A 22,976-nucleotide genomic window follows, 5' to 3' on the forward strand; every position below is an offset into this window, starting at 1 on the left:
CTAGTGCTCTTATTAAACCTAAGAATTGTTCACTGTGGTTGTGATAGTAAAGAGACGTCTGATGCTTTTTGGCTCTAAAAGCTACCTCACAACGTTATAACATTAAATGGCTTCCAATATATCTTACGCCTGAGACATAGTTTTACCATATATGTATACATGCATTTTGTACATATATTTCTTTTTTGCATTAGTTGCAAAGGAATACATGCAGGGAGTTGAGAGGCAAAATAGTACCCACATAAAACTGAATATTTCTGACCTAACATAATATTTTCTATTCACCAGTTTCTCTACCTTTTCACCTTTTCACATCAAACCTGTGTACAAACATCTAAAAATCACTGAGAGAGAGAGAGAGAGAGAGAGAGAGAGAGAGAGAGAGAGAGAGAGAGAGAGAGAGATACTACAGTATAGTGTAGTACAGTAATGTAAAGCTTTAAATGATACATAAATTTCTACAGACACGATTTGGAAAATGTGCACAGGCTGTGCTTCGGAATATGCAGGTAGTCCTGTTGTGTGGCCACTGGAGATGAAAAGACCTTGAATCTGATACTGAATGTGAATGTGTTCAACACTTTAAGCTCCAGCCACACAGTATCTGTGAAAACAGTCAGATGTGACCATATTTAATCATCGAAACGTGTCGGTGCCGCCGTCAGCAGGCTCCCCTCCTCTCACCTGTACAGCTCAGTGAGGGGAAACATGAAGAGAACTCATGGCCCCAAACCATGTCGTCATTTCCCTAAGACCGTTGTGTGTGTGTGTGTGTGAGAGAGAGAGAGAGAGAGAGAGAGAGAGAGAGAGAGAGAGAGAGAGAGAGAGAGAGAAGGAAAAGGAAGAAAGAGCAGAACATAATTATCTCCGCTGTTTGGCGCCAATCTGCCAGAGAAAGAAAAGGCCAATAAAAGTAGCATGCGAGCTGATGTCGTGTGTGTGTGTGTGTTGATCTAGCCGGGCTCGCGATTCGAGCGTAGCTCGTTGTTTTGTTACTGTGGGCTAGTTAGCTTGCTCGTTAGCTAACTAGCATTTTACCATCCTGTGCATCAAAGCCCGTCTCCTCCTCCTCGGACACGGGTTTCTAGCGAGCCAACTTCCTAAGGCAGTTGATAGCACGTAGCCTAAGTTTCTCCGAGGCGGTCGTTTTAAAGTCTGCGAAATGGGGGTGAGTTTTGTTTACGTTTTTGCTGCTAGCTTCTCTTTTCGTGCCGCAGTTTGAACAAAGACTCGCAGCGGAGCGCACCAAGTGCTGATCGTCCGCTGGGAGCGAGTGGAAACATGAGGAGAGCAATGTGGAGGGGTGAAGGGAGAGAGTGAGAGACAGAGGGATATATATGGCGATGGAGATCGAGCGCTCGTTGGCTAACCACGAGCAGTTAGGCCTGGTGTAATCCTCAGCATCGATCAGGGATGCCCAGCGTTTTCCTCTTAGTGAGGGACGGTTCTCGCTGCTGCTCGTCTGGCCGTCAAAGAGCTGCTGTCGGCACCGTTTGCGCCATTTCTCACAGACCGACGCTGTAGTGGCAAACAAACCTTCTGGCTAACTGCTCAGGCAGAGGAATGGTGGCTGTACAGATTGTGTATTACTGCACTTTGTTCAGTAGTAGACTTGTAATGTAACTCAAGCCAGGCCAGGAATTTAACGTCAGCTAGCAAGTGGCATGGCTGGAAGCAGCAGCAGCGAGAGCTGAACATGTGGGCCGCCATAATGGACACTCCACCGGCCCAACCTGCCTTTATTTTCAATATTGTTGGCTACACATCATGTAGTTTAAGAAGGAGAGCCTGTATGTGATAGTTTAGAGTCAACTTCTCTTTCATAGTTCCTTTTTTGTCCCTATCTGGTTTCCTATCAGTTTCCTGCATGTTATAGGCCCCTCTTCCCGTAGAAACGCTGGAGAAAACGATAAACAGTAAATACTGTGTTTCTGTAATTTAATGTCATCATGATACAAAAGCCAGATAACGCGAGTCTCTGAATCTGGGTCTCTATTCACAAACCACCTCAGAAATGAAGCAGGAGTATGGTCCTGGCTAAGTAGGCTAAAGAGCATGTCCCTTTGACACTACATCCTTCCCCCCAACTTCTAGCAGGCACTGGTCGCCTGGGTTTGCTCTGCTGCTTACCCCTGACTTGTTTTTGCTTCTAATATGCATTCCCATGTGATAGATAAAAAGAAATTGGTCTGGAATCTCTTGCATTGACATGGAAACTAGGAGTTTTGCAGAAAGAAAACATGCACATTTAAGCAGCATTAAAACAGGGTGGAGTGTCTTTTTCCCAAGACATTTTTTAATACAGCACCTTATATGAAGTTGAATGTTTCTCTTGTCTGTTTGAGGCTCATTCACAATTAATGTTTGATAGTTTCCCTCTTTCTTATTTGATATGCCTTCAGAGAAAGTCAAATCGAGCAAAAGAGAAGAAGCAGAGAAGGCTTGAAGAAAGGGCAGCCATGGATGCTGTGTGCGCTAAAGTGGATGCAGCCAATAAGGTTCAAAATCTTCCCTAAATCACCAGAGTTGAACATATTTACAGCTGTATTTAGAACTGGAATTGTGTGTTCTTGTCATTTTGATCTTAACGTTATTTGACCCTGCAGCTTGATGACCCTCTGGCTGCTTTTCCAGTGTTTAAGAAGTATGATAGGCGTGGGTAAGTTGTCAGATTGGGCTTTGTCATTTTTCTGAGATGTTTTTTTTTTTTTGTCTTTTTTTTAAGGCTTTAGGGCTTACTGACAGCTGTTATGGTTTTTTTTTTTTTTTTTTTTTTTTTTTTTCTATTGTTCCGTGGCAGGTTAAATCTGGATATTGAGTGCAAGCGGGTGTCCACACTGTCTTCCATCACTGTGGAGTGGGCCTATGAGCTGACCAGAGCCAACATGCAGACGCTGTAGGTATTAGGCTCACAGAGAATTGTTAAAGAATTTTTTTTTTATTAATCTTCAGCTAAAGTTTCTTGACTGTAAGAGGTCTAGTGATCATTATTAGATTGCTGTAAACTCAATGTGAAAACAGATCTTCTGTGACTACACACTTCATATATTAGTCTCAAATCTGTTAGCTTTCATGCTTTGTAAGCTGTTGCTGCATATCACTTTCCTGTTAGAATTCCTTATTTGCTTACTGCAGTCATGCAGGCAATTCTGTGCACGTCTGTAGTGCGTCACTGATGGATGCTAGTGTTTTAATGCAGGTGTTGCACATTTTACAAACAGATATGAACAGAGTGAGTGGGGGTGGAAGGAGCGTGAGAAGAGGGAGGAGATGAAGGACGAGCGGGCGTGGTATCTCCTGGCCCGTGATGCTGAATCCACACCTGTTGCTTTCTCTCATTTTCGTTTTGATGTTGAATGTGGTGACGAAGTGTTATATTGGTAAGGTTTTTTTGTTTTTGACCCTGTTTGCACCTGGTCACTTTATGTAACTAGTATCTGGATTGTATCCTGATTAGATTTTAGCTACATGTATTTACACTTGGTAGACAGATGCATTAGTTGGACTGAAATCTGTTTGCTATATGGGATGAAATGGGCAGATCTGCTTGTTACATGTAAGCCAATTACCAGTTGTTTATCGTTTCAGCCTAAAGGTAGATAAAGTGCTTAAGATGGTTGCTATGTCTGTCCGTATCACTGTTAAGCATTTAGTTTCATCTTGTCCACAACCATGTGCATCCTGCACTTTTATCTTCCTCACCGACACGGGTCACATGCCTGGTGCACAGCATGGGGAGGAGTTTCAGTTGTACTGGGGGGGGCTTTGGTTGTTAAATCTGTCTTGAAGAGACGAATGTGTATACACTGCTGTAACTTGTGGCCCAAATGCGTCTCAGGCCACCTCCTGAAGTGGTTTGAGCGTTAAGATTCTTATCTGTTTTAAATGCATCTCGGGTGCGTTTTCACTTGCTTTGTTACGTGGCTTGGCCTTATCTTGACATAAGTGAAATACCCAAGACATGAAGCGACCAGGTCTAAACGGGGTCTTTGATATGACTATTAATATACAATTGTATTCATTTTACACATAGAATAGAATATTTTGCTGCTGTGTTGTTGTTGTTTTTTGTTTGTTTGTTTTTTGTTACTTTCAAAATCAGACAACAGTTGTTTGACACAGTATGTTCGACTAATACAGTCAGACTTTTCCCTCAGCTATGAAGTCCAGTTGGAGAGCAAGGTCAGACGGAAAGGTCTGGGGAAGTTTCTCATCCAAATTCTACAGCTCATCGCCAACAGGTAAAAGGCCCCACATATGACAAGTGTTGTTAGATGATAGTATAGTCTCTGAAAACTCAAATAAACAGTTAATAAATACAAACAAATTGTTTAGCTGTGCTAAATTGATATGATATTCTGGAAATTGCAGTCAGAGAGCATGTTAATCAGTCATAATCCCACTCACAAAACTGAGAAGCATTATACTTAGTTCAGAGATTAAATCATTCTTCAATATGTAAAACTCAGACTAGGTGTAAGCACTGCAGGTTATAGTTTGGGTGCTGTACTGCAGATTCATGTTTCTTGCCAGTAAGATTACTGTAAGTGATTAAAATGATGGCTTGTATTGTGACCTAGTATTATATTAACCTAAGGTTTTATGCTATTTGTCATGAGTTTCATACTATATTTAAGACTTCAAGTACCTTCTACCCATATTTAGTAGATAAAACCTTGGCTTTGTATTAGTTTTCTTTGTTTTAGTTTCACGGTTCAAGTCACATTTATTAATTATCAACGCATCACAGTCTAGTCCAGTGGTTACCCACCCTGGTCCTAAATATTTTCTTGCAGTGTCACAATTTGTGACCTCTGCTAATTTACGGCAGAAGTAATTGATTAGTTGGATCAGTTCCAAGATGTAGCATGACGCAACCTTTTATTCAGCAGCGGTTATTTTAAGTAATGTAAAATCTTTCCTAACTTTCAATTAACTGCACTACTTCATACCAAAATTTGATTGTGTTAAGCTTGTTCTAGTGAGCAAGTTTTCAGAGAACCCCTCTGTTGCTAGTTTGGACTCAAGATGAATTTTCAAGCAAAACCCAGGTTTTTGGGTGTTCAAGTCCAAAATTGTTTTTCCTAATAAACATGCTTCTCATATATGTCTATTCCCAAGGTTTCTGATTTGCTCTGTTTTACTTTCCTCTCTTACTTCAGTACACAGATGAAGAAGGTCATGCTGACAGTATTCAAACACAACCATGGGGCCTACCAGTTCTTTCGGGAGGCCTTACAGTAAGTTGAGGCTGTTTTGCTTGTCGGTTGCCTCTGTTCTGGATAACTTTGTTTGTGTCACCATGCTATGTACTGCAAACTCCCATTTGAAAGATTTATTCACACCTGTATTGGGTGATCTATATGGAAGTGATGGCCCTTTTTATACATATTGCTTCCACTTGTGGGGAGCAGTTGTAGGCTGGAGGTTTGGAATCCAGCCTTGTGACTGGAAGGTTGATAGTTCGATCCCCTGAGCCATGACTGAAGTGCCGTTGAGCAAGGCACCTATCCCCCAACTGCTCCCCAGCGCTCTGGGCAAGTGTGCTCACTGCCCCTAATGTGGGTGTGCTCACTAGTGTGTATGTGGTGTTTCACTGCACGGATTGGTTAAATGCAGAGGTGAAAGTTCCCCATCATGGGACTACTACGGGACTCTTAATTTTTAGGGTACGCTTTGTAATTGGACAATTAGCTGCTCAGTTATTTCTTGGCAACCTGAGTCATTGTATCAATAATTCATATGAATGAGATCCAACAAAAGGTCTAGAGCTGATTCTAGGTTTGGCATTTGCATCTGGAGCCTGTTGCCTCACAACATGGAGTCCAAACAAGTGTCAGCAGAAAACAACAGTCATGGATGACTAAGGAATACACATTCATGAAGAAAAATTGTTGAAAAAATCTAGGAGGTAGATAAAGATGTCCAAGACAAGAGTGACAGAATGAGGATAGTTTGGAGAAAACAAACAACAACTCGTCCAAAGTAAACCGCCACTGGTTACCTGTGAAACTGTCTCACATGTCTTTATTGGTCTTTACAGGTATCTGCAGCAGAGTGAATTTTAAACCAAACACTTCATAACCCGGCATATGGTGAATCAGGGAGCAAGTGAATGACCAGAAACGTAGTACTGAAACACTTTTGGAATTTTTATTAGGGTGAATTTTAAGCAAGATCTAGAAACTCGCTCAACCTGAACCCCACTGCTGATGCATTTCATTTATTCGCATCAAGTCTTTCCTCTGAAGGAAGCAGGAATAATTATAATTTGGGGTTGTAACAAGGTAAATGTATTTGGTATGGTTAGTGGCAGTAGCATGATGGGCGTGTGCAGCTGTGCATAACTTAAGAGCTAAACAGCAATAAACAAACGGACTAACTCTACTACCATAAAGAGAAAAACAAAATGGTCTCTTGACTGAGTATCATGGGTTCTCTTTTTAAAGTGTTTATGGACAAGGTGCAAACATGTACTGCAACAACAGTAAATGTAATCAGTTACTTTCCACCACTGTTAGTTTTACTTGGGGAGTTGAGTTGATGTAATTTTTACTTACGTTTCTTAGATTTTAGGCCCGTCTGCGTTTGCCATATAAGTCAGTTTTACACACAGGCTGTGTGCTCCAGCTTCAGGAAAGATCCGGGCACCTTTTGAATTTTTGTAAAATGAAGTGTAGGAGTAACCCCAGGATATTTTAATCCCATGTGAATTGACATGTTGGTAAACTTTTTTTATACAAATATACAGATATATACAAGTATGTACAGATTTTGCTTTTATTTTTTTCTTAAGTATGGAGGCACTCAACATTTACATCTTCAAAATCTACAAACCGATGTTTCGTCCTACCCCTGTGTGACTCCAATACAGCATAATGGTACAACCTAATATCACACTGCATTCACATAAGACAACATACATGGTTAGTGTAATTGAAATAATAGCCAAACTAAATGTTTTGATGACCTGTTCTATTTTAAAAAAAAAAAATTTGCTGCCAGTGAAGGCAGCATGTAAGTTGAGCCATTCCCATCTCTGAAACTTAAATCGTCATTTCTTTTCCTTTGTGAAACAGTCTTAAAGATTACATCCTGTGGTAAATTTACATTACCCCACCTCCCCGTGTAAAACTGATCCTGCCCAAAAAGTACAACATTTTTAATGGGTCTCAAACTGATGTCAATAGATTTATGTAAATTTGGCTGACTTGCAGTCCACTAAACGGGTTCACAAACTGATCCTTAGTAACCCCTACATGGTCCACATTTTTTCTCTGACCCTGTGTTTTGCCAGTTGGGTTGGAGTAAAAGAACATAGCCCGTTTGGGGGTCTCTGAGGATTGATTTGAGAACAGTTGCTCTAAAATACAGGGAATATTTGTTAAAATTTGATCCTTATGTTTCAAAGAGGTAACGCTAAAGACTGAGACAAAACTTTCACTGTGATTATTTAAGAGTGGTTAAGAGTAGGTGTTTCCAATGTCCTGGCAGTGCTAAGACACCATTTGTGTGTGAATAATCAGTGTCCTTCTCTGCCTCAGATTTGAGATCGACGACACTTCGCCCAGTATGTCTGGTTGCTGTGGAGACGACTGTTCCTATGAGATTCTGAGTCGACGAACAAAATATGGCGAGTCCTCAGGTCACGCGCATGCTGGCAGCCACTGTGGAGGCTGCTGCCATTAGGTGCAGACCCTTCCTCCTTTGTTACAGAAACACTCCTCATCCTACACTTCAATCAGCAATCACCTCTTTGCCCCAACTTACCTCCATATAAAACGCCCTTAAGCCTAGTTCAGTCACTCTCTTTGCAAGAGTGCAGGATGCTAGACAGGAGCCTGTCAGAGTGCCTCTGATATTTGGTTGATTTCAGTCAAGCAAGCATTTAAGAAAATGTTCTTTCAGGATATCAACGTTCCCATTTGACTTCAGATTTTGAGGTGAAATTTTTCAGTAGGTTATAGTTTATAAGGTACTGGAGAAAGAAATAATGTTAAGGTGGGTGATGATCAATCCATTTCCAGTGTTCAGATGTTTTATTTGCATTTAATTCGGTCAAACCTTGCAAAAAAAGTTTGTATATGATTCAAGTATAAATCCGTTGCACCAGAGACTGTTTTGGGTGGTTCTTTTTTTTTTTTTTTTTGGTTTTGAGGCCACGATTGCTTTACTTTTCTACCTCTGTGTTGGCCATGATTTTACTAGTTTTTCTTTGAATCAATGTGAAAAAGTGCAGCATTTGTAGGAGGAGGTGCTCTGTGGTGGCTCCGTGCTCTATAGTGGAGAGTGAGAATTTGTATGTCTTTTTAGATACATGATACAAATGGTGCTCCTAAGTCATTCTAAAGATGTATGAATGAGGCATGGTGAAGTTACAGCTATGGAGTGATGACTGAACTTGGCCTTAGATTAGATCTCTCAAAGCAGTGGCATCTATGAAGGTTCCTCCTTGCACCTGTTCTTAGTTTTAGCCTGAAATCGGAGGTACAAGAACTGTATTTCATCTTCTGTTTCATTAAGAACAACGGAGATGGCAGTAATGGCTACTGTGACAGCTCTGTGTAATGACCTCTTCTCACCTCAGGAACAAGCATGGTGAGTTTGTTCTTGGATCAGCACATCCTGTCCTGATAATCACAACAGAACTCAAGGCTGGATTTTACGCTTTTCAGCCTGCTGTTTGCTGTCTCCCAGGTTGCTGATCTTTTTGTTTTTGTTTTTTGAGTGAGTTTAAGTGAATGTCACACTGGTCCTTACTGCCACTTTACTGCTCTTTCAGGGTACTCGTACATATATTTTAACGAAATGCAAGGAGCTTGCTACACGTTGTATTACTTCAAGAAACTGAATACAGTGGCTTTGTATTCTTTATAATCACTCAAACTAGTCTGTCTCAGGTCATTCAACTAAATCAAACCTATAACAAATGTTTTATAATGGCTCTATATAAGGGGTTGGTGTTAAAGGATGATGTCGATGTTCTCTATCTTATCTGATGAAGGGGTTGATGTGTGTGTTGCAATGGACCTTTAGTGTAGAAAAGTACTTTTTTCTTTTTTTCCTTATATTAAGCATCATAGCATTCTTTTATCAAATCATTTCTGTATATCCATATTTTTTCTGAGCTGTGTATATAATCTATTTGCCTTGTTCAATTTATTTGCCTTCACAAAAGTCTTTTTGGGGGGAATGACATCGAAAAACTGAAGTGACCAGACGTTTGAGAAATGAGTATTCCTGTCTTGTGCTTTGTTGTTGATGCGGAAAGGGAAAAGTCATTTCAGCTTTCAGTGTTTTATTTGAATGCCGCAAATAAAGGAAACTTGTTTGACTTGGAGTTGCTTAATTTTCATTGCAAATAAAAACAAATATGGACTATATGTTCGAGAAGATGTCTTACAGGAGGCATGCCATTGAAAACTGAGTTTTCCTCTATTGTTAAGAGAATTTAAGAACACATTGGTGTGAAAGTTGGACCAGACGTGGAAAACAAGCTCAAAAACAGCTCTTTGTGTGTGTGTCTTACAGAAAGTTAAAACGGTCTGTTAAATCCTAAGGAATAAAGAGGTAAAGTGAGAAAGTAAAAATTAATTAGGTTTTTGGGTTTTTGGTACGTAAACCCACACAAGGTAGAAAATGACCTTTAGAAAGTTCATGGTGTCAGAACTTATTGTCATAAGTATTATCCTGGAAGGTTTTTTACCACTTGAACTATTTTCTTGTTTATTTAATTTTTCAACTTGAATACTTGTACTCTTGCTCAAAAAGAAAGAACAAAAAAATGACATTTTATTTAGACCTTGAATGCTCTCTTTACAAATGTCACAGCTCCCCTTTTTTTACCACTCAGACAAGTTCACTTGTATTATTTTTATTCTTTTTCCTTAAAACCAAGAAAACTTGTCAAAGCACTTCTTGCTTTTACGTCAGCATTTTTCAATACAGGTACTTTTTCCTCAAGTATGTTATTGGCTCGATATTCTTTTCTTTAGGTGAGATTTTGTCACAGTAACCACATTTCATTCGGAAGGGAATTCCATTGAAGTATAGCTCGTAGGTGTCAGTGGTCGGATGAGTAACGCTAGAGAACATTTAACAGTACTTATGAAAACTGAGACGACACGTGTAGCAACACTCTGGATAATAAATAAAATGGCTTTGTGTTGTAGTTAGACGTTGAGACCTCTGGTTCCTTTCACCTGCACTTTAACGAAATCTGAGTGAGTAGATAAATATCTCTTCAGTTCATCATATCACATCAAATACGTCTGTATGGCCATTCAGACGATTGAAATATGCAGGTATTTTGAAAAGTCGGTTGACTTCCCCTTGGAGCAGTTTCTCTCCACGACTGTTTTTACCCCTCTGGCGGAACTACAGCGCGTCGCCTCTCGTTCAGGGGAATGTAATGAATGTTGCTCCACGGCGGAAAACGCTGGCGCTCCGTAAGAGCCGATTCTGCTGCGATGACAGTCCCGGAGCTTTATGGCTGGTCTTGCACAAAATGAAGAAGAACTGGAAGAGCTTATTACACTGTCTGGACTGGTTTGAGGAGGCAAACGGTAACGTTGCGTTAGGAGGTGTCGCTGACCGCCAGCTGCTGGTCAGTGGGCTCACTGTTAGCACTGTTAGCACTGTCACAGCTGTGAAGGCTCACACTGCTCGCTCTCTGGATACCACGAGCTCGCCGTTTACCGGCCTTTTCGCATAATTGCGTTTATGACAGATTGAAGCTGGTCGCCATGCCATCATGATTTGCTTTGGGACACTCCCACTAATCCAGAGTCACTCAAAAGAAATACCTGCGCTCTCTCCTCGCTGTCCTCAGTCTCCTCGCTGTCCTCAGTGTCCTCGGTGTCCTCAGCATTAAGTCAGCAGTTCAGCTGCAAAAATGAAGCTCAAACTTAAGACTGTGTTCCTGCTCTACTTCATGGTGTCTCTGATGGGGCTCGTCTATGCACTGATGCAGTTAGGTAAGACTGGTACATCTCACTACACTTGCATCTCACATTTCACTCAGTGTTTTAACAGCATTAAGATTGCCATCCATAAAGGATTTTCCCAGTCTGCCCAGGTTTTTAGGTTAAACATCCAGGAAAAAATAATATTTCCATTCCTGTTCAGGAATCCAATTTACACATGTTAGTATTTCTTCTGAACAACTTCTTTTTATCCACTCACACCCTCTGTAAACAAAGAATGGGCTTGATTAGTTCAGATTATCCACAGAGGAGGGACAGCTGTTTGGGAAATGTGCACTGCTGGTGACATTTTTAGGCACTAGGCAGATCTGCAACATAACTGAGAAGATTAGGCCCTGTAGCTGAGCTGACACCCACCTTAGACTGCACTGTAAGCATATTGACTCAACCACTGAATTTAGCAAATAATCAAGCGACTGATCTAGTGTCCAGCAGTTTTACTTGGCCGATTTGACAACTCTAACTACGCTATATGACCAGAGTAAGGGTGAGGAGTGTGACAGTATTTTAAAATATCGTGAACTACATGATACTCTTTTCTGAGTGCAATGAGGCGTACTTAAAAAAACTGACTGCATGTGTCATTGCAAAGAGAGCAAAATTAGTTATGTTGAATGACTTATTATTGTAAGTTATTCAACATACAAATATTGTACAGAGAGATTCACTCTGAGGCCCTGATTATTCTGGTTGTAACTCTCATTAGGATGAAGCATTCTGAGCCAAAAGAATACAGTATATACCTTGACGTGCTGGTCAATACTGTACAGCACCATCCTTATAAGAAATCGAGTGACTGAGTGAAGGGGTACGGGGGTATGCACCCAGAAGTTGCAAACAGAGGTTAAATGTCACGACAGCTGTCCCACCTTATCGCACACAGGGGCATCCTGGCTTGTTCAAAGCTCCATATACGGAGGAGCACATTGCATGTTTCGTTCAGATTGCTTCATCCTAGAGCATCCTCCAAGCAAACACACCCAAGACATACTGTTATCATATCTGATCACTTAAGCCACATTTGGAAGTGGACACATTCTTAAACATATTCAACACAAATGGAAATGAATGCATTATTCTAATTTTGTACACACCAATATGTAGGCTAAGCGGAAATGCATCTGCCAAGTGCTGTCAAGTAGATGAGACAGTAAATGAGGAAACACAAGACGGGAGTTGTCCTGAAACCAAGGGCCTTGTTGCACTCTGGGCCAATGAAAGCATCTAAGCCAAGCTCATTAATTCTTATGCTAAAAGGGAGAAAGCTGAAGCAGAGCTTGTATAATATCCATGGAAAAGCATTGACAATAGAATGAGATGCTCTGGAGCAGCTGCCCATGAGGCTATAATCACCATGCCCAAAGCCCAGGGATGGAAAATGTACAGAGAGATAGTTCTTAAGAAAAAGTACCATGTCACAATTGATTTTATTAAAAGTGAAATTATCAAAAAGTAAAAATAAAATATTTTAACACATAAAATTGAGGCATGGCATGTTTTTGTTTGTTTTTATCTGATGTATATTAGCCCTTTTAACAAACTCTGTGTGTGGTACAGAGAATAATGTGTGGAGCCTGTCCTTGCACAAACATTAATTAGCATCGTAATGGGCAGACACATTTACATTTAATGCAAATATTAAACAGAACGTATCAAGTGAAGAGTCTCCTGGCCTTTGAGATTTATAGTGAGTACTTTGAGGGTCAACATGAAAGTGTGTGGAGTTACAGTATTTATATGTTTGTTTATTTATATATTTATTTTTTGTAAATGTAAATTGAGTGATAGTATTTTTTATTACATTTCAGTTAAGTACAAATCCTTCAAAACAGCAACTGTTTTCTTTTGAGTGATGAAGCACCATCCAACATCTTTATCTGACGTCACTGAAGGTCTTGTGGCTGAATGTAATCAAATCCTCACAGCAAAGTTCCAACATCTAGTGTAAAGCCTTCCCAGAAGGGCAGAGGCTGTTACTCCTGTAAATGCAAGGACTTCCTTTTAATAATGAAGAAATGTTGAGTGAGTGGATGTCTGTAAAGAGACATCCTTCATTTATTTAATTTGCAGTCAACATGGCCATTAAGAACATGTTATTTAGGAAATATTTCTGAGATGATTCGATATAAGATAACCCACTTGAATAAAGGAAGTGAGAAGTTGGAAAACTGGAGTTTAAAAAATTATCAAGAAAATGGGATGCCTAAGAACTGTGAAAGGTCTGATAGACCAACTTCAAATACTGAGCGTTGGAGGTGTGGAAAAATGTCCCTGCAGTCTCCAGAAAATAATGAAAGTTGTAATAAAGGCAATATTTAGTTGTTAAGGCTTTTGTCCTGTGATTTTCAGTTATATGCACATTGCCATCTTTGACTTTTGCACTTTACTGTATTGTGTATGCATATTTCTATGAAATCATTCACAGATTTTGCCACTTTTTTCTAGGTCAGCGCTGTGACTGTAGAGAACATGACTTGCCTAAAGATCGAACCATCTCTCAATTGAGGGGCGAGCTGCATAAATTACACGAACAAATGAGAAAGTCAGAACCAACAAAAGCCTCCAAGAAAACTAGTCTGCCAACCATCTATGTAATAACGCCTACTTATGCAAGGTATAAGGGTCGATGTTAAAAAAAAAGGAATTGTTGACATCCATACAGTGTTATTATACAATTATTATACATTTCATTCATTTATTTTCTGAACATTTGTCCATTTCTCTTCCTGTTCCAGACTGGTGCAGAAGGCTGAGCTCACTCGTTTGTCCCAGACGTTCCTGCATGTTCCTCAGCTTCACTGGATCCTCGTGGAGGATGCTCCACACAAGACGCCTTTAGTCAGAGACTTTCTTGCTGCCTCTGGTCTGACTTACACCCACCTCCACATGCTAACCCCTAAAGAGAGAAAACTCCAGGAGGGTGACCCCACCTGGCTAAAGCCTCGAGGAGCTGAGCAGAGGAATGAGGGCCTGCGCTGGCTGAGGGAAATGGCTGCTGCAGCTGGGGGGAAGGGACCGACTATTGAGAGCGCTGTTGTGTATTTTGCTGATGATGACAACACATACAGCCTGCAGCTCTTTGAAGAGGTGAGTGAGTCTTAAGTTTGTTCTACCTTCACTTTACTATCATACAGAGGTGTATTCTGTGTGACCTGCAGATAGACACTAAGCAAGCACTTTATTAGAAACATCATTTTAATACTGGGCATTGCCTCCCTTTGTTCTCAGAACAACCTCAGTTCTTCATAGCATTTACTCTACAAGATATTGGAAAAATTCCTTTAAGATTCTGGTCCATTTGACATGACTGCATTGTGCAATCCCTGCTCATTTTTCAGGTGCACATTCATGCTGCAAATCTCTCATTCTACGACATCACAAAGGTGTTGTATTGGATGCAGAACTGGTGACTGGCCAGGTCACTGAAGAACACTGATCTAATTGCCAAATTTTTAAACCAGTTTGAGATGACTTTTGCTATGTGGAATGGACCAATATCATACTGGAAGTATGTTGTGTGGAGTAAATTGTGGCCATGAAGGGATGAACATGCTCAGCAACAATACCTGAATAGGCTGTGGCATTCAAGCAATGTTTGATTACTATTAATAGGTGTGCCATGAAAACGTTTCCTATACCACTACAGAACCTCCACCAGTCTGGACTTTTCACACAGGTTGGGTCCATAGATTCATGCTGTTGGTGTCAGTTCTGCCTCTACCATCTGTTTGCCTCAGCAGAAATCGAGATTTATCAGACCGGGTTACGTTTTTATAACCTTCAGCTGTCCGGTTTTGGTGAGCTTGTGCCCACAGCTGTCTGTTCTTGGCTGACAGAAGTGGAACCCAGTGTGATCTGCTGTTGAGGCCCATCTGCCTCAAGGCCCGTTGTGCTGTATGTTCTGAGATTATTTTTTTGCCATCACAATTGAACAGAGTGGTTACCTTTCTCATCAGCAAGACATTTCTGTCCACAGAACTGCCTCACTGGATGTTATTTCTTTACTGCATTCTGAGTAAACTCTTTACTGTTGTGCGTTAAAATCCCAGGAGATCAGCAGTTATAGAAATACTCAAATCAGCCCATCTGGCACAATCAATCATGCTGTGGTCAAAATCACTGTGATCACATTTGTTCCCCATTCTGGGTTGACGTGAACATTACCTGAAGCTGCTGACCCATATCTGCATGTTACCCACTGCTTTCACACGACTAGTGTACAGGTATTCCTAATAAAGTGCTCGGAGAGTGTATGTTGTACACCTTTTAGGCAGTGATTCGTATTTTTATGTAGCTGCTTAAAAATGTTAAAAGTGCTGTGTATTTGGCCAATAAACTGAATAAATGTGAAATTATAATTCATTTCGAAACTGAAAACACCATGGTCCAGTTATGAAAGTGAATTTTTGGCTGTCCTTTGTTATTCAGGTCTTCATCTGCACAAATGCTCATTATTGTATTTTACGCTTCATAATCCACTGTTTTCAAGTAGGCAGGAAAGCCAGTCACACATGCACACTGTAATTACACAGCTGAGCTGTTGTAACACCTGCAGAATGTGACTGGGCTTAGTCATGTTGAAATAAGCATGCATGTCTCTGAAAAAGATCCTGAAGGCAGCATACATTGTTCCAAAATGTGTATAGGTCTTTTTACAGTTGTCTTTCACAGATGTGCGTGTTACCCATTCCATGGGCACGTGCCCGTACTATAACCAACTCTTTTGAACTTCACACTGGTAACACTGTAGATGGTCATTTTATTCTTTGGCTCATCCTTGTCTTTTGAAAGGTTAACTTGTCTGACCACAATACACATTTTCCCTGTGCATCATTCCATTTCAGAGCTTAAGCTCAAAGTAGTTGACAGTTTTTCTAAACATTGCTGATTTATAGTACTCATTGCTATTACTTTCATTCCCAATATGAATGTCTCAGATGCGATACACTGTGAAGGTCTCCGTTTGGCCAGTGGGACTGGTTGGGGGGATGAAGTTTGAGCGGCCTGTGGTGGAGAACGGGAAAGTAGTTCGGTTCCACACTGGATGGCGTCCCAGTCGCCCCTTCCCGATCGACATGGCTGGCTTTGCTGTCTCCCTAAAACTGGTACTGGACAACCCTGAAGCTCGGTTTGATGGTGATGCACAGATTGGCTTCCTGGAAAGCAGCTTCTTGCAAAACATGGTTACTATGGAGGAGCTGGAGCCCAAAGCTGACATGTGCAATAAGGTAGGCCCTGCATGGTCCGTTTGTTGTTTAGTTTACATTATTTTAGTTTGTAACTTTGAATCTGTTTACTTTTTAGTTGTTTATACTTTGTGGTATAATGTGGTTATTATGGAACTTTAGCTTTGGATGGTATCGTCTAAACAGTGGTTTCCAAAGTACCTGGGGAGCAGTTGAAAAATTGCAAAGGAAAAAGATTCCCTTTTGTTTGTTCTTTTTGTGTTGAAATGATTCATGAGGTATTGCTATACTTGTTAGCAAGTGAATTAGCAAATATTGACAAGTTTATTAATAACCACTGAGAAAAAAACTGAAAAATCTATATTTTAATTCCTTCAGTTTTGTTTTGTTTTCTTGTCAGGTGCTGGTGTGGCATACTCGCACGGAAAAGCCAAAGATGAAGAGGGAAGAGGCTCTCATAAAGCAGGGTCTAGGATCAGATCCCAATGTGGAGGTGTGAGTCCATCCCCTCCAGAAACATTCACACATACACACACGTCTGAAATTCTTCCAGACTGCTAAAATGAGAATACGACTAAGAGGTTTACCATATTGCCATGTTTAAATAATTCTTTATTGTTAAAAATTCTAGTGCATTTTCAGGTGTACAGTCTGAGGGGAAAAAGGGTACGTCTTCAGTACCTTTACTTTGGGAACTATAAAAAAAAAAAGTCCCATATAATTGGGAATTATTTTTTATGTTACATTAACTCAACTCTGTCTCAACTCAGGCTTTTATTTTATTATTCTTTAAAATGTTAGGCTATGAAAAGGTAAAAAATGTGTACCTTTCCCCTGGGAAGAGGAATGTAGTGAACCTGTAAAACTCATTTAAGATACACAGTTGGACTATAGGACCATTGTTGTACCTACATGTAGGAAAAAATTACTTTCTGTGAACACAAATGTACCCAGAGTACCCTTTTTCTGACAGTGTTTAGTGAAATTAGAGAACAGCATTAAGTCTTGAATCTTATTGACTAAGATCATTTTAGTCCTAGAGTGTCAGAAATACTATGGACCACCACACTGGTCTGAAATGTCAGTCTTGTTGTATTTGCAGCAGTCAGTATTCATCGAACTGAATGTACCTTTTATGATTTAATGACATCTGAAATGGTCTTAAAAGACCTGAAGAAAGTAAACAATGACCTCTGATCTAGTATTATGACAAGTATTATGTTTCATACAAGTTTTTCCCGTCCTGCAAACACACTGGACTCTGGCCTTAATGGGGGTGGGGGGGGGGGTGGGGGGGTTTGGGGCTGTGGTGAGTATGAATGGAAGAATGGTACCCTACTGAAAATCTGACACACTACAGTGCGAAGAAATCTATGCATTATAAACATACTGTATGTAATATAATATTGAATTCATATGTTCTTTAGAGGAAGGCATGAAAAAAGGGACATAACATACAAAAAAATGTGACGTAAGATGTGTTGTATACTTATTGTAACAGAGATTGCATTTCAGTTGTATATACTGTAGAATGGTGTTATTTATATCTGAAAGAACAGTAAATGTTTACAAGTGTGAAGTTTTTTTTGTACAGTCTCAGTTTGCATGATCAGGAGTTCTGCAGTGATATCTGGATCTAGGATTGATTTTTGTCATTATGTCACTGTGTAACTAAATGGAGAAAGTGCACAGCAGAGGAAGGTCTGGTACATGCCATGAAACTTCACCACATTGTTTATTTATACACGTCTGTTCCCTGATGTGACAGGGCTGTTTCCTGTTGGCTGTAAATCATGAATATTGTATGTGTTGGGTTATTATGATTGGTTGTATGTATTTATAGGTCTGTGTGTGTATATGAATGCAGTTTCATATATATTTATCTTCCATAGCACTCTGTACTCTATAGAATATAAGTAGTTCTCCGTCTGTACCTCATGCCTTTATATGTTTGTCTTGTACTTCATATTGGTATTGTTACATCCACCTGTTGGTGTGATGTTATAAAGTTCTTTTGAAAATGCCTTAGAATAAAAGATGTTTTACATAAGCGTCAGTATTCTGTTTTCCAGATTGCTGTGGTGTAGTGTGTTTTGTAGGTGCTCTGTGTTAGTCCATTCTAAAGCTTAGTAATGCTCTTTGATACAGCTTTTACTGATGTATTACTGATTTTTTGATGTATGCAAAATGTTTTATTTATATATATATATATATATAATCATAGGCCTTGGGGGGGGGGGGGGGGGAACTGACTAACATTTCCTAAGTCTTACAGTAGAAGGAGAATCACATTGAGTATTGCAGTTGTTTAAAAAGAACCATTGCACATCCTCCTCACACTTCTGTACATTTTAATACACATTATATATATTTACACACACACAGAGCTCAAAAAAATAAAGGGAACACTCAAATAACACATCCTAGATCTGAATGAATGAAATATTCTCATTGAATACTTTGTTCTGTACAAAGTTGAATGTGCTGACAACAAAATCACACAAAAATCATCAATGGAAATCAAATTTATTAACCAATGGAGGCCTGGAGTCACACACAAAATTAAAGTGGAAAAACACTACAGGCTGATCCAACTTTGATGTGATGTCCTTAAAACAAGTCAAAATGAGGCTCAGTATTGTGTGTGGCCTCCACGTGCCTGTATGACCTCCCTACAACGCCTGGGCATGCTCCTGATGAGGTGGCGGATGGTCTCCTGAGGGATCTCCTCCCAGACCTGGACTAAAGCATCCGCCAACTCCTGCACAGTCTGTGGTGCAACGTGGCATTGGTGGATGGAGCGAGATATGATGTCCCAGATGTCCTCAATCAGATTCAGGTCTGGGGAATGGGCGGGCTGGTCCATAACTTCAATGCCTTCATCTTGCAGGAACTGCTGACACACTCCAGCCACATGAGGTCTAGCATTGTCCTGCATTAGGAGGAACCCAGGGCCAACCGCACCAGCATATGGTCTCACAAGGGGTCTGAGGATCTCATCTCGTTACCTAATGGCAGTCAGGCTACCTCTGGCAAGCACATGGAGGGCTGTGTGGCCCTCCAAAGAAATGCCACCCCACACCATTACTGACCCACTGCCAAACTGGTCATGCTGAAGGATGTTGCAGGCAGCAGATCGCTCTCCACAGTGTCTCCAGACTGTGAACCTGCTTTCATCTGTGAAGATCACAGGGCGCCAGTGGCGAATTTGCCAATCCTGGTGTTCTCTGGCAAATGCCAAGCGTCCTGCACGGTGTTGGGCTGTGAGCACAACCCCTCATCTGTGGACGTCAGGCCCTCATACCATCCTCATGGACTCAGTTTCTAACTGTTTGTGCAGACACATGCACATTTGTGGCCTGCTATAGGTCATTTTGCAGGGCTCTGGCAGTGCTCCTCCTGTTCCTCCTTGAACAAAGGCGGAGGTAGCGGTCCTGCTGCTGGGTTGTTGTCCTCCTACGGCCTCCTCCACGTCTCCTGGTGTACTTGCCTGTCTCCTGGTAGCGCCTCCAGCCTCTGGACACTACGCTGACAGACACAGCAAACCTTCTTGCCACAGCTCACATTGATGTGCCATCCTGGATGAGCTGCACTACCTGAGCCACTTGTGTGGGTTGTAGAGTCCGTCTCATGCTACCACAAGTGTGAAAGCACCACCAACGTTCAAAAGTGACCAAAACATCAGCCAAAAAGCAGAAAGGTACTGAGAAGTGGTCTGTGGTCCCCACCTGCAGAACCACTCCTTTATTGAGTGTCTTGCTAATTGCCAATAATTTCCACCTGTTGTCTATTCCATTTGCACAACAGCATGTGAAATTGATTGTCAATCAGTGTTGCTTCCTAAGTGGACAGTTTGATTTCACAGAAGTTTGATTTACTTGGAGTTATATTGTGTTGTGTTCCCTTTATTGTTTTGAGCAGTGTATATATATGAAAGAATGGGTCATTCTAAAGAGCTCACTAAAGTTGAGCGCAGTACTGTAATAGGATGCCACCATTGCAGCAAGTAAGTTTGCGAATTCCCCCCCCCCCCCAGATATTCTACAATCAACCATAAGTGGTATTATTGAAAAGTGGAAGCGGTTAGACACTCAGCCATTAAGTGTCAGACTACATAAAGTTACAGAGTGGGGTTGCCAATTACTGAGGGACATAAAACTCGCCACTGCTCAGCTGACTCAGTAACTGCAGAATTCCAAACCTCCTCTGTCATTAACAACAGCACAAAAACTGTGTGCCGGAATTTTCATAACGGGTTTTCATGGCCGAGCAGACTTTACATCGCAAAGCATAATGCCCAGCGTCAGATGGAGTGGTATAAAGCATGATGCCACTTGACTAGTTTGATGTGGAAAAACTTGATTGGACCGCACTGAGCCCTCATGACCTCAACCCCATCAAACACTTTTGGGATGAGTGTGTGTGTGAACACACAAGTTCATATGTATGTATACATACATACATTCATATATATATATATATATATATATATATATATATATATATATATATATATATATATATATATACACACACACACACACTAGAAAAGGGGAGCATCCCCTCCCCTAAATCTCCCAGAGGTCATAGAACATCAAAATGTTTGGGGTACTTGTGTTTTCTGTATTTCCTTTTGTATTACCCAGCAGAACATCTGGTTTATACTTATTATTTTTTGACTGACATATCCTTCTGTTAGTTGAACTCGTCATGCCTTGTATGTACTGCCGGTGCTCACTTATTCATCAGTGCTGGATCACTGCAGGGGTGTTGCTAGGGGAGTTATAGCCCAGGTGACCACAGGAAATATGGAACACAGGCAACACACCCATCTTAATGACTCATAACCACATTTCCATATGTGCTGATTTCCTCACAGACACACACACAGTAGCACACGTACTGACATGCACAGCTGCAAAACAGCTGCTTCTGTTGCTCACATGAATACTGCCTGATGATCCTTGGCTGGTAAAGGCTGGGGGGTGTGGAAGAACACTTAGAAACTGCTGAGTCTCTCGCATGCAAGATTGCTCATACACTCTCAGAGGAACAGTATCATGGACTGGCCTGTTGCTGCCATTCACTCTTTGTTGTATGGCACACCTACCATTTCCGGGGATAAAGCACATTCCTTCCATTTGCCACTCAGTCACCAACTCTTTAATTGGCTCATTTAATGAAGATTCATGTTTTGCATTCATTTTTAGAGGTTTGGGGTCAGAGGGAGGAGTCAATTTATGTACAAGTGACCATGACAAAAAGGCTTAGCTGTATCCTGAATATAAAAGTTCCACTGAGCATGTTAAGATGTTTTGTTTCCAGCTAAAATGTAACAATGGCAGTTTAAATACAACAAGCATGATGATGCTTTAATTAAGTCTAGTTAAATGTGACTAAAACTACACAAAAATGTACCAGAAATGTTTTGATTAGTAGACATTGTTATTTCTTGAAGGCTCTTCTACTCTGGCTAATTAGTGGCTTTCATTACCTGCTAGCAAGATTAGCCTCCTAGCTCAATGGCAAAGTGAACAAAACTTCAGACCCTAAACTTCAGATGCTAAACATGTCTTGGCTGATCCACTACATTTGAGTTAAGGAGCCGATTTTTCCCCATTCAAACTATTCCTTTAAGAATCAAGGAGGTCTCTCTTTCTCTCTCTCCAGCTTTTGGGAATATATCTTTTGTGAAAACAGTTAAAATGAGCAAGCATGCAACTATGTTTTGTGTGTTATGTGTACTCAAGTAACTGTCTCCTGTTTTGGGTCACAAGTTGTCATTAATGGTGCGCAATGAAGAGGCTTTTGTGGTGGAAACCTTTGATGGTGCAACTTGGTCCTACTCAAAATATGTTGACATTCTAAGAACTGGGACATCCACGAAAGTCATTGCCTCTCTGAGTATAGTAAGTTCATACTGTCTAAATGTTTCTCTAACGACATTCCTGAGTCAGGGTACTACAAGCTTATTGCCAGTGTGTGCTTACTGTTTCTGTTTTCGACAAATGCGTGGATGGTGTCTGAATTCCGAAAGGTTGGTTAGTAGAGGTGGACAATATGACAATATTTATGATTGTTAGAGTATAATTAGTTGGTTCAACATTGTCCTTAAAGGGGAATTCAACCAGTATAAGAAAACGTGGTGTAAGATAAAGGTTAAGATGTAAGAGTCATTCAGAAAGGTTTGCTTTGTTAGAACAAAAATGCTTTGTTCTAGGGAAACTTGCTGAGTCAGAATTCTTCTCAGCAGTGGTAACATGAACCAGACATCTGTAAACATTTAACACTTCTGAAACCTACATCACATGAAGTGATTAAAAAATCCACCATGTTGTTTTACTATAGTTTGAGACTAAGTTTAGAATGTAGTTTTTAAAATCCATTCATGGTGGATATATGCAGGGTGTTGTATGGCAAATCAGTACCCAAAGATTTTTTTTCCAGATTTATCACTATTTTACTATCATCAGCATTACATCCGGTATAAAAACTGTGAAGATGTATGTCATTCAGGATAGGAAGTAAAATGACTGTGTTGTAAACAATGCAACCTCTTCCTTTTTATCAACACCATTGTAAAGAAAGTAAATTTCTATAGAATGAACCAGCAAACCAATCCATAGTGTCAATGTCAGCAAGAGTTGCTCTCTGTCAGGCCTTTCACCCAACCGTACTATGTTGAAAATACTCAGTTCCAGCTCCTGTACCATCGGCTACCACCATGTCTGGTAGGATAGATTGGAGATGAATAAACAAGTGCTTATCTCTTCTCACAGTGTCCTCTTCAATGAACAAGGCACAC

The 22,976-nt window shown here is 40.5% G+C and overlaps 2 protein-coding genes across 2 annotated transcripts; both read left to right on the forward strand.

Moving 5' to 3' along the window:
- The first annotated feature begins 814 nt into the window (after positions 1–814).
- naa40 (N-alpha-acetyltransferase 40, NatD catalytic subunit) lies at positions 815–9,340 on the forward strand. Its single transcript, XM_017709914.2, has 8 exons — positions 815–1,168; positions 2,403–2,498; positions 2,607–2,659; positions 2,801–2,896; positions 3,222–3,380; positions 4,158–4,241; positions 5,163–5,240; positions 7,545–9,340. The coding sequence occupies exons 1-8, from the start codon at positions 1,163–1,165 to the stop codon at positions 7,687–7,689; spliced, it is 717 nt and encodes a 238-aa protein (XP_017565403.1). The 5' UTR covers positions 815–1,162; the 3' UTR covers positions 7,690–9,340.
- Positions 9,341–10,393: 1,053 nt separating this feature from the next.
- On the forward strand, positions 10,394–17,441 carry b3gat3 (beta-1,3-glucuronyltransferase 3 (glucuronosyltransferase I)). Its single transcript, XM_017709915.2, has 5 exons — positions 10,394–10,976; positions 13,431–13,599; positions 13,721–14,072; positions 15,923–16,213; positions 16,572–17,441. Exons 1-5 carry the CDS (start codon positions 10,895–10,897, stop codon positions 16,668–16,670), a joined length of 993 nt encoding a protein of 330 aa, XP_017565404.1. The 5' UTR covers positions 10,394–10,894; the 3' UTR covers positions 16,671–17,441.
- Positions 17,442–22,976: the final 5,535 nt, after the last annotated feature.

Source organism: Pygocentrus nattereri, chromosome 2 (genome assembly GCF_015220715.1).
Source record: "Pygocentrus nattereri isolate fPygNat1 chromosome 2, fPygNat1.pri, whole genome shotgun sequence".
Taxonomy (NCBI): domain Eukaryota; kingdom Metazoa; phylum Chordata; class Actinopteri; order Characiformes; family Serrasalmidae; genus Pygocentrus; species Pygocentrus nattereri.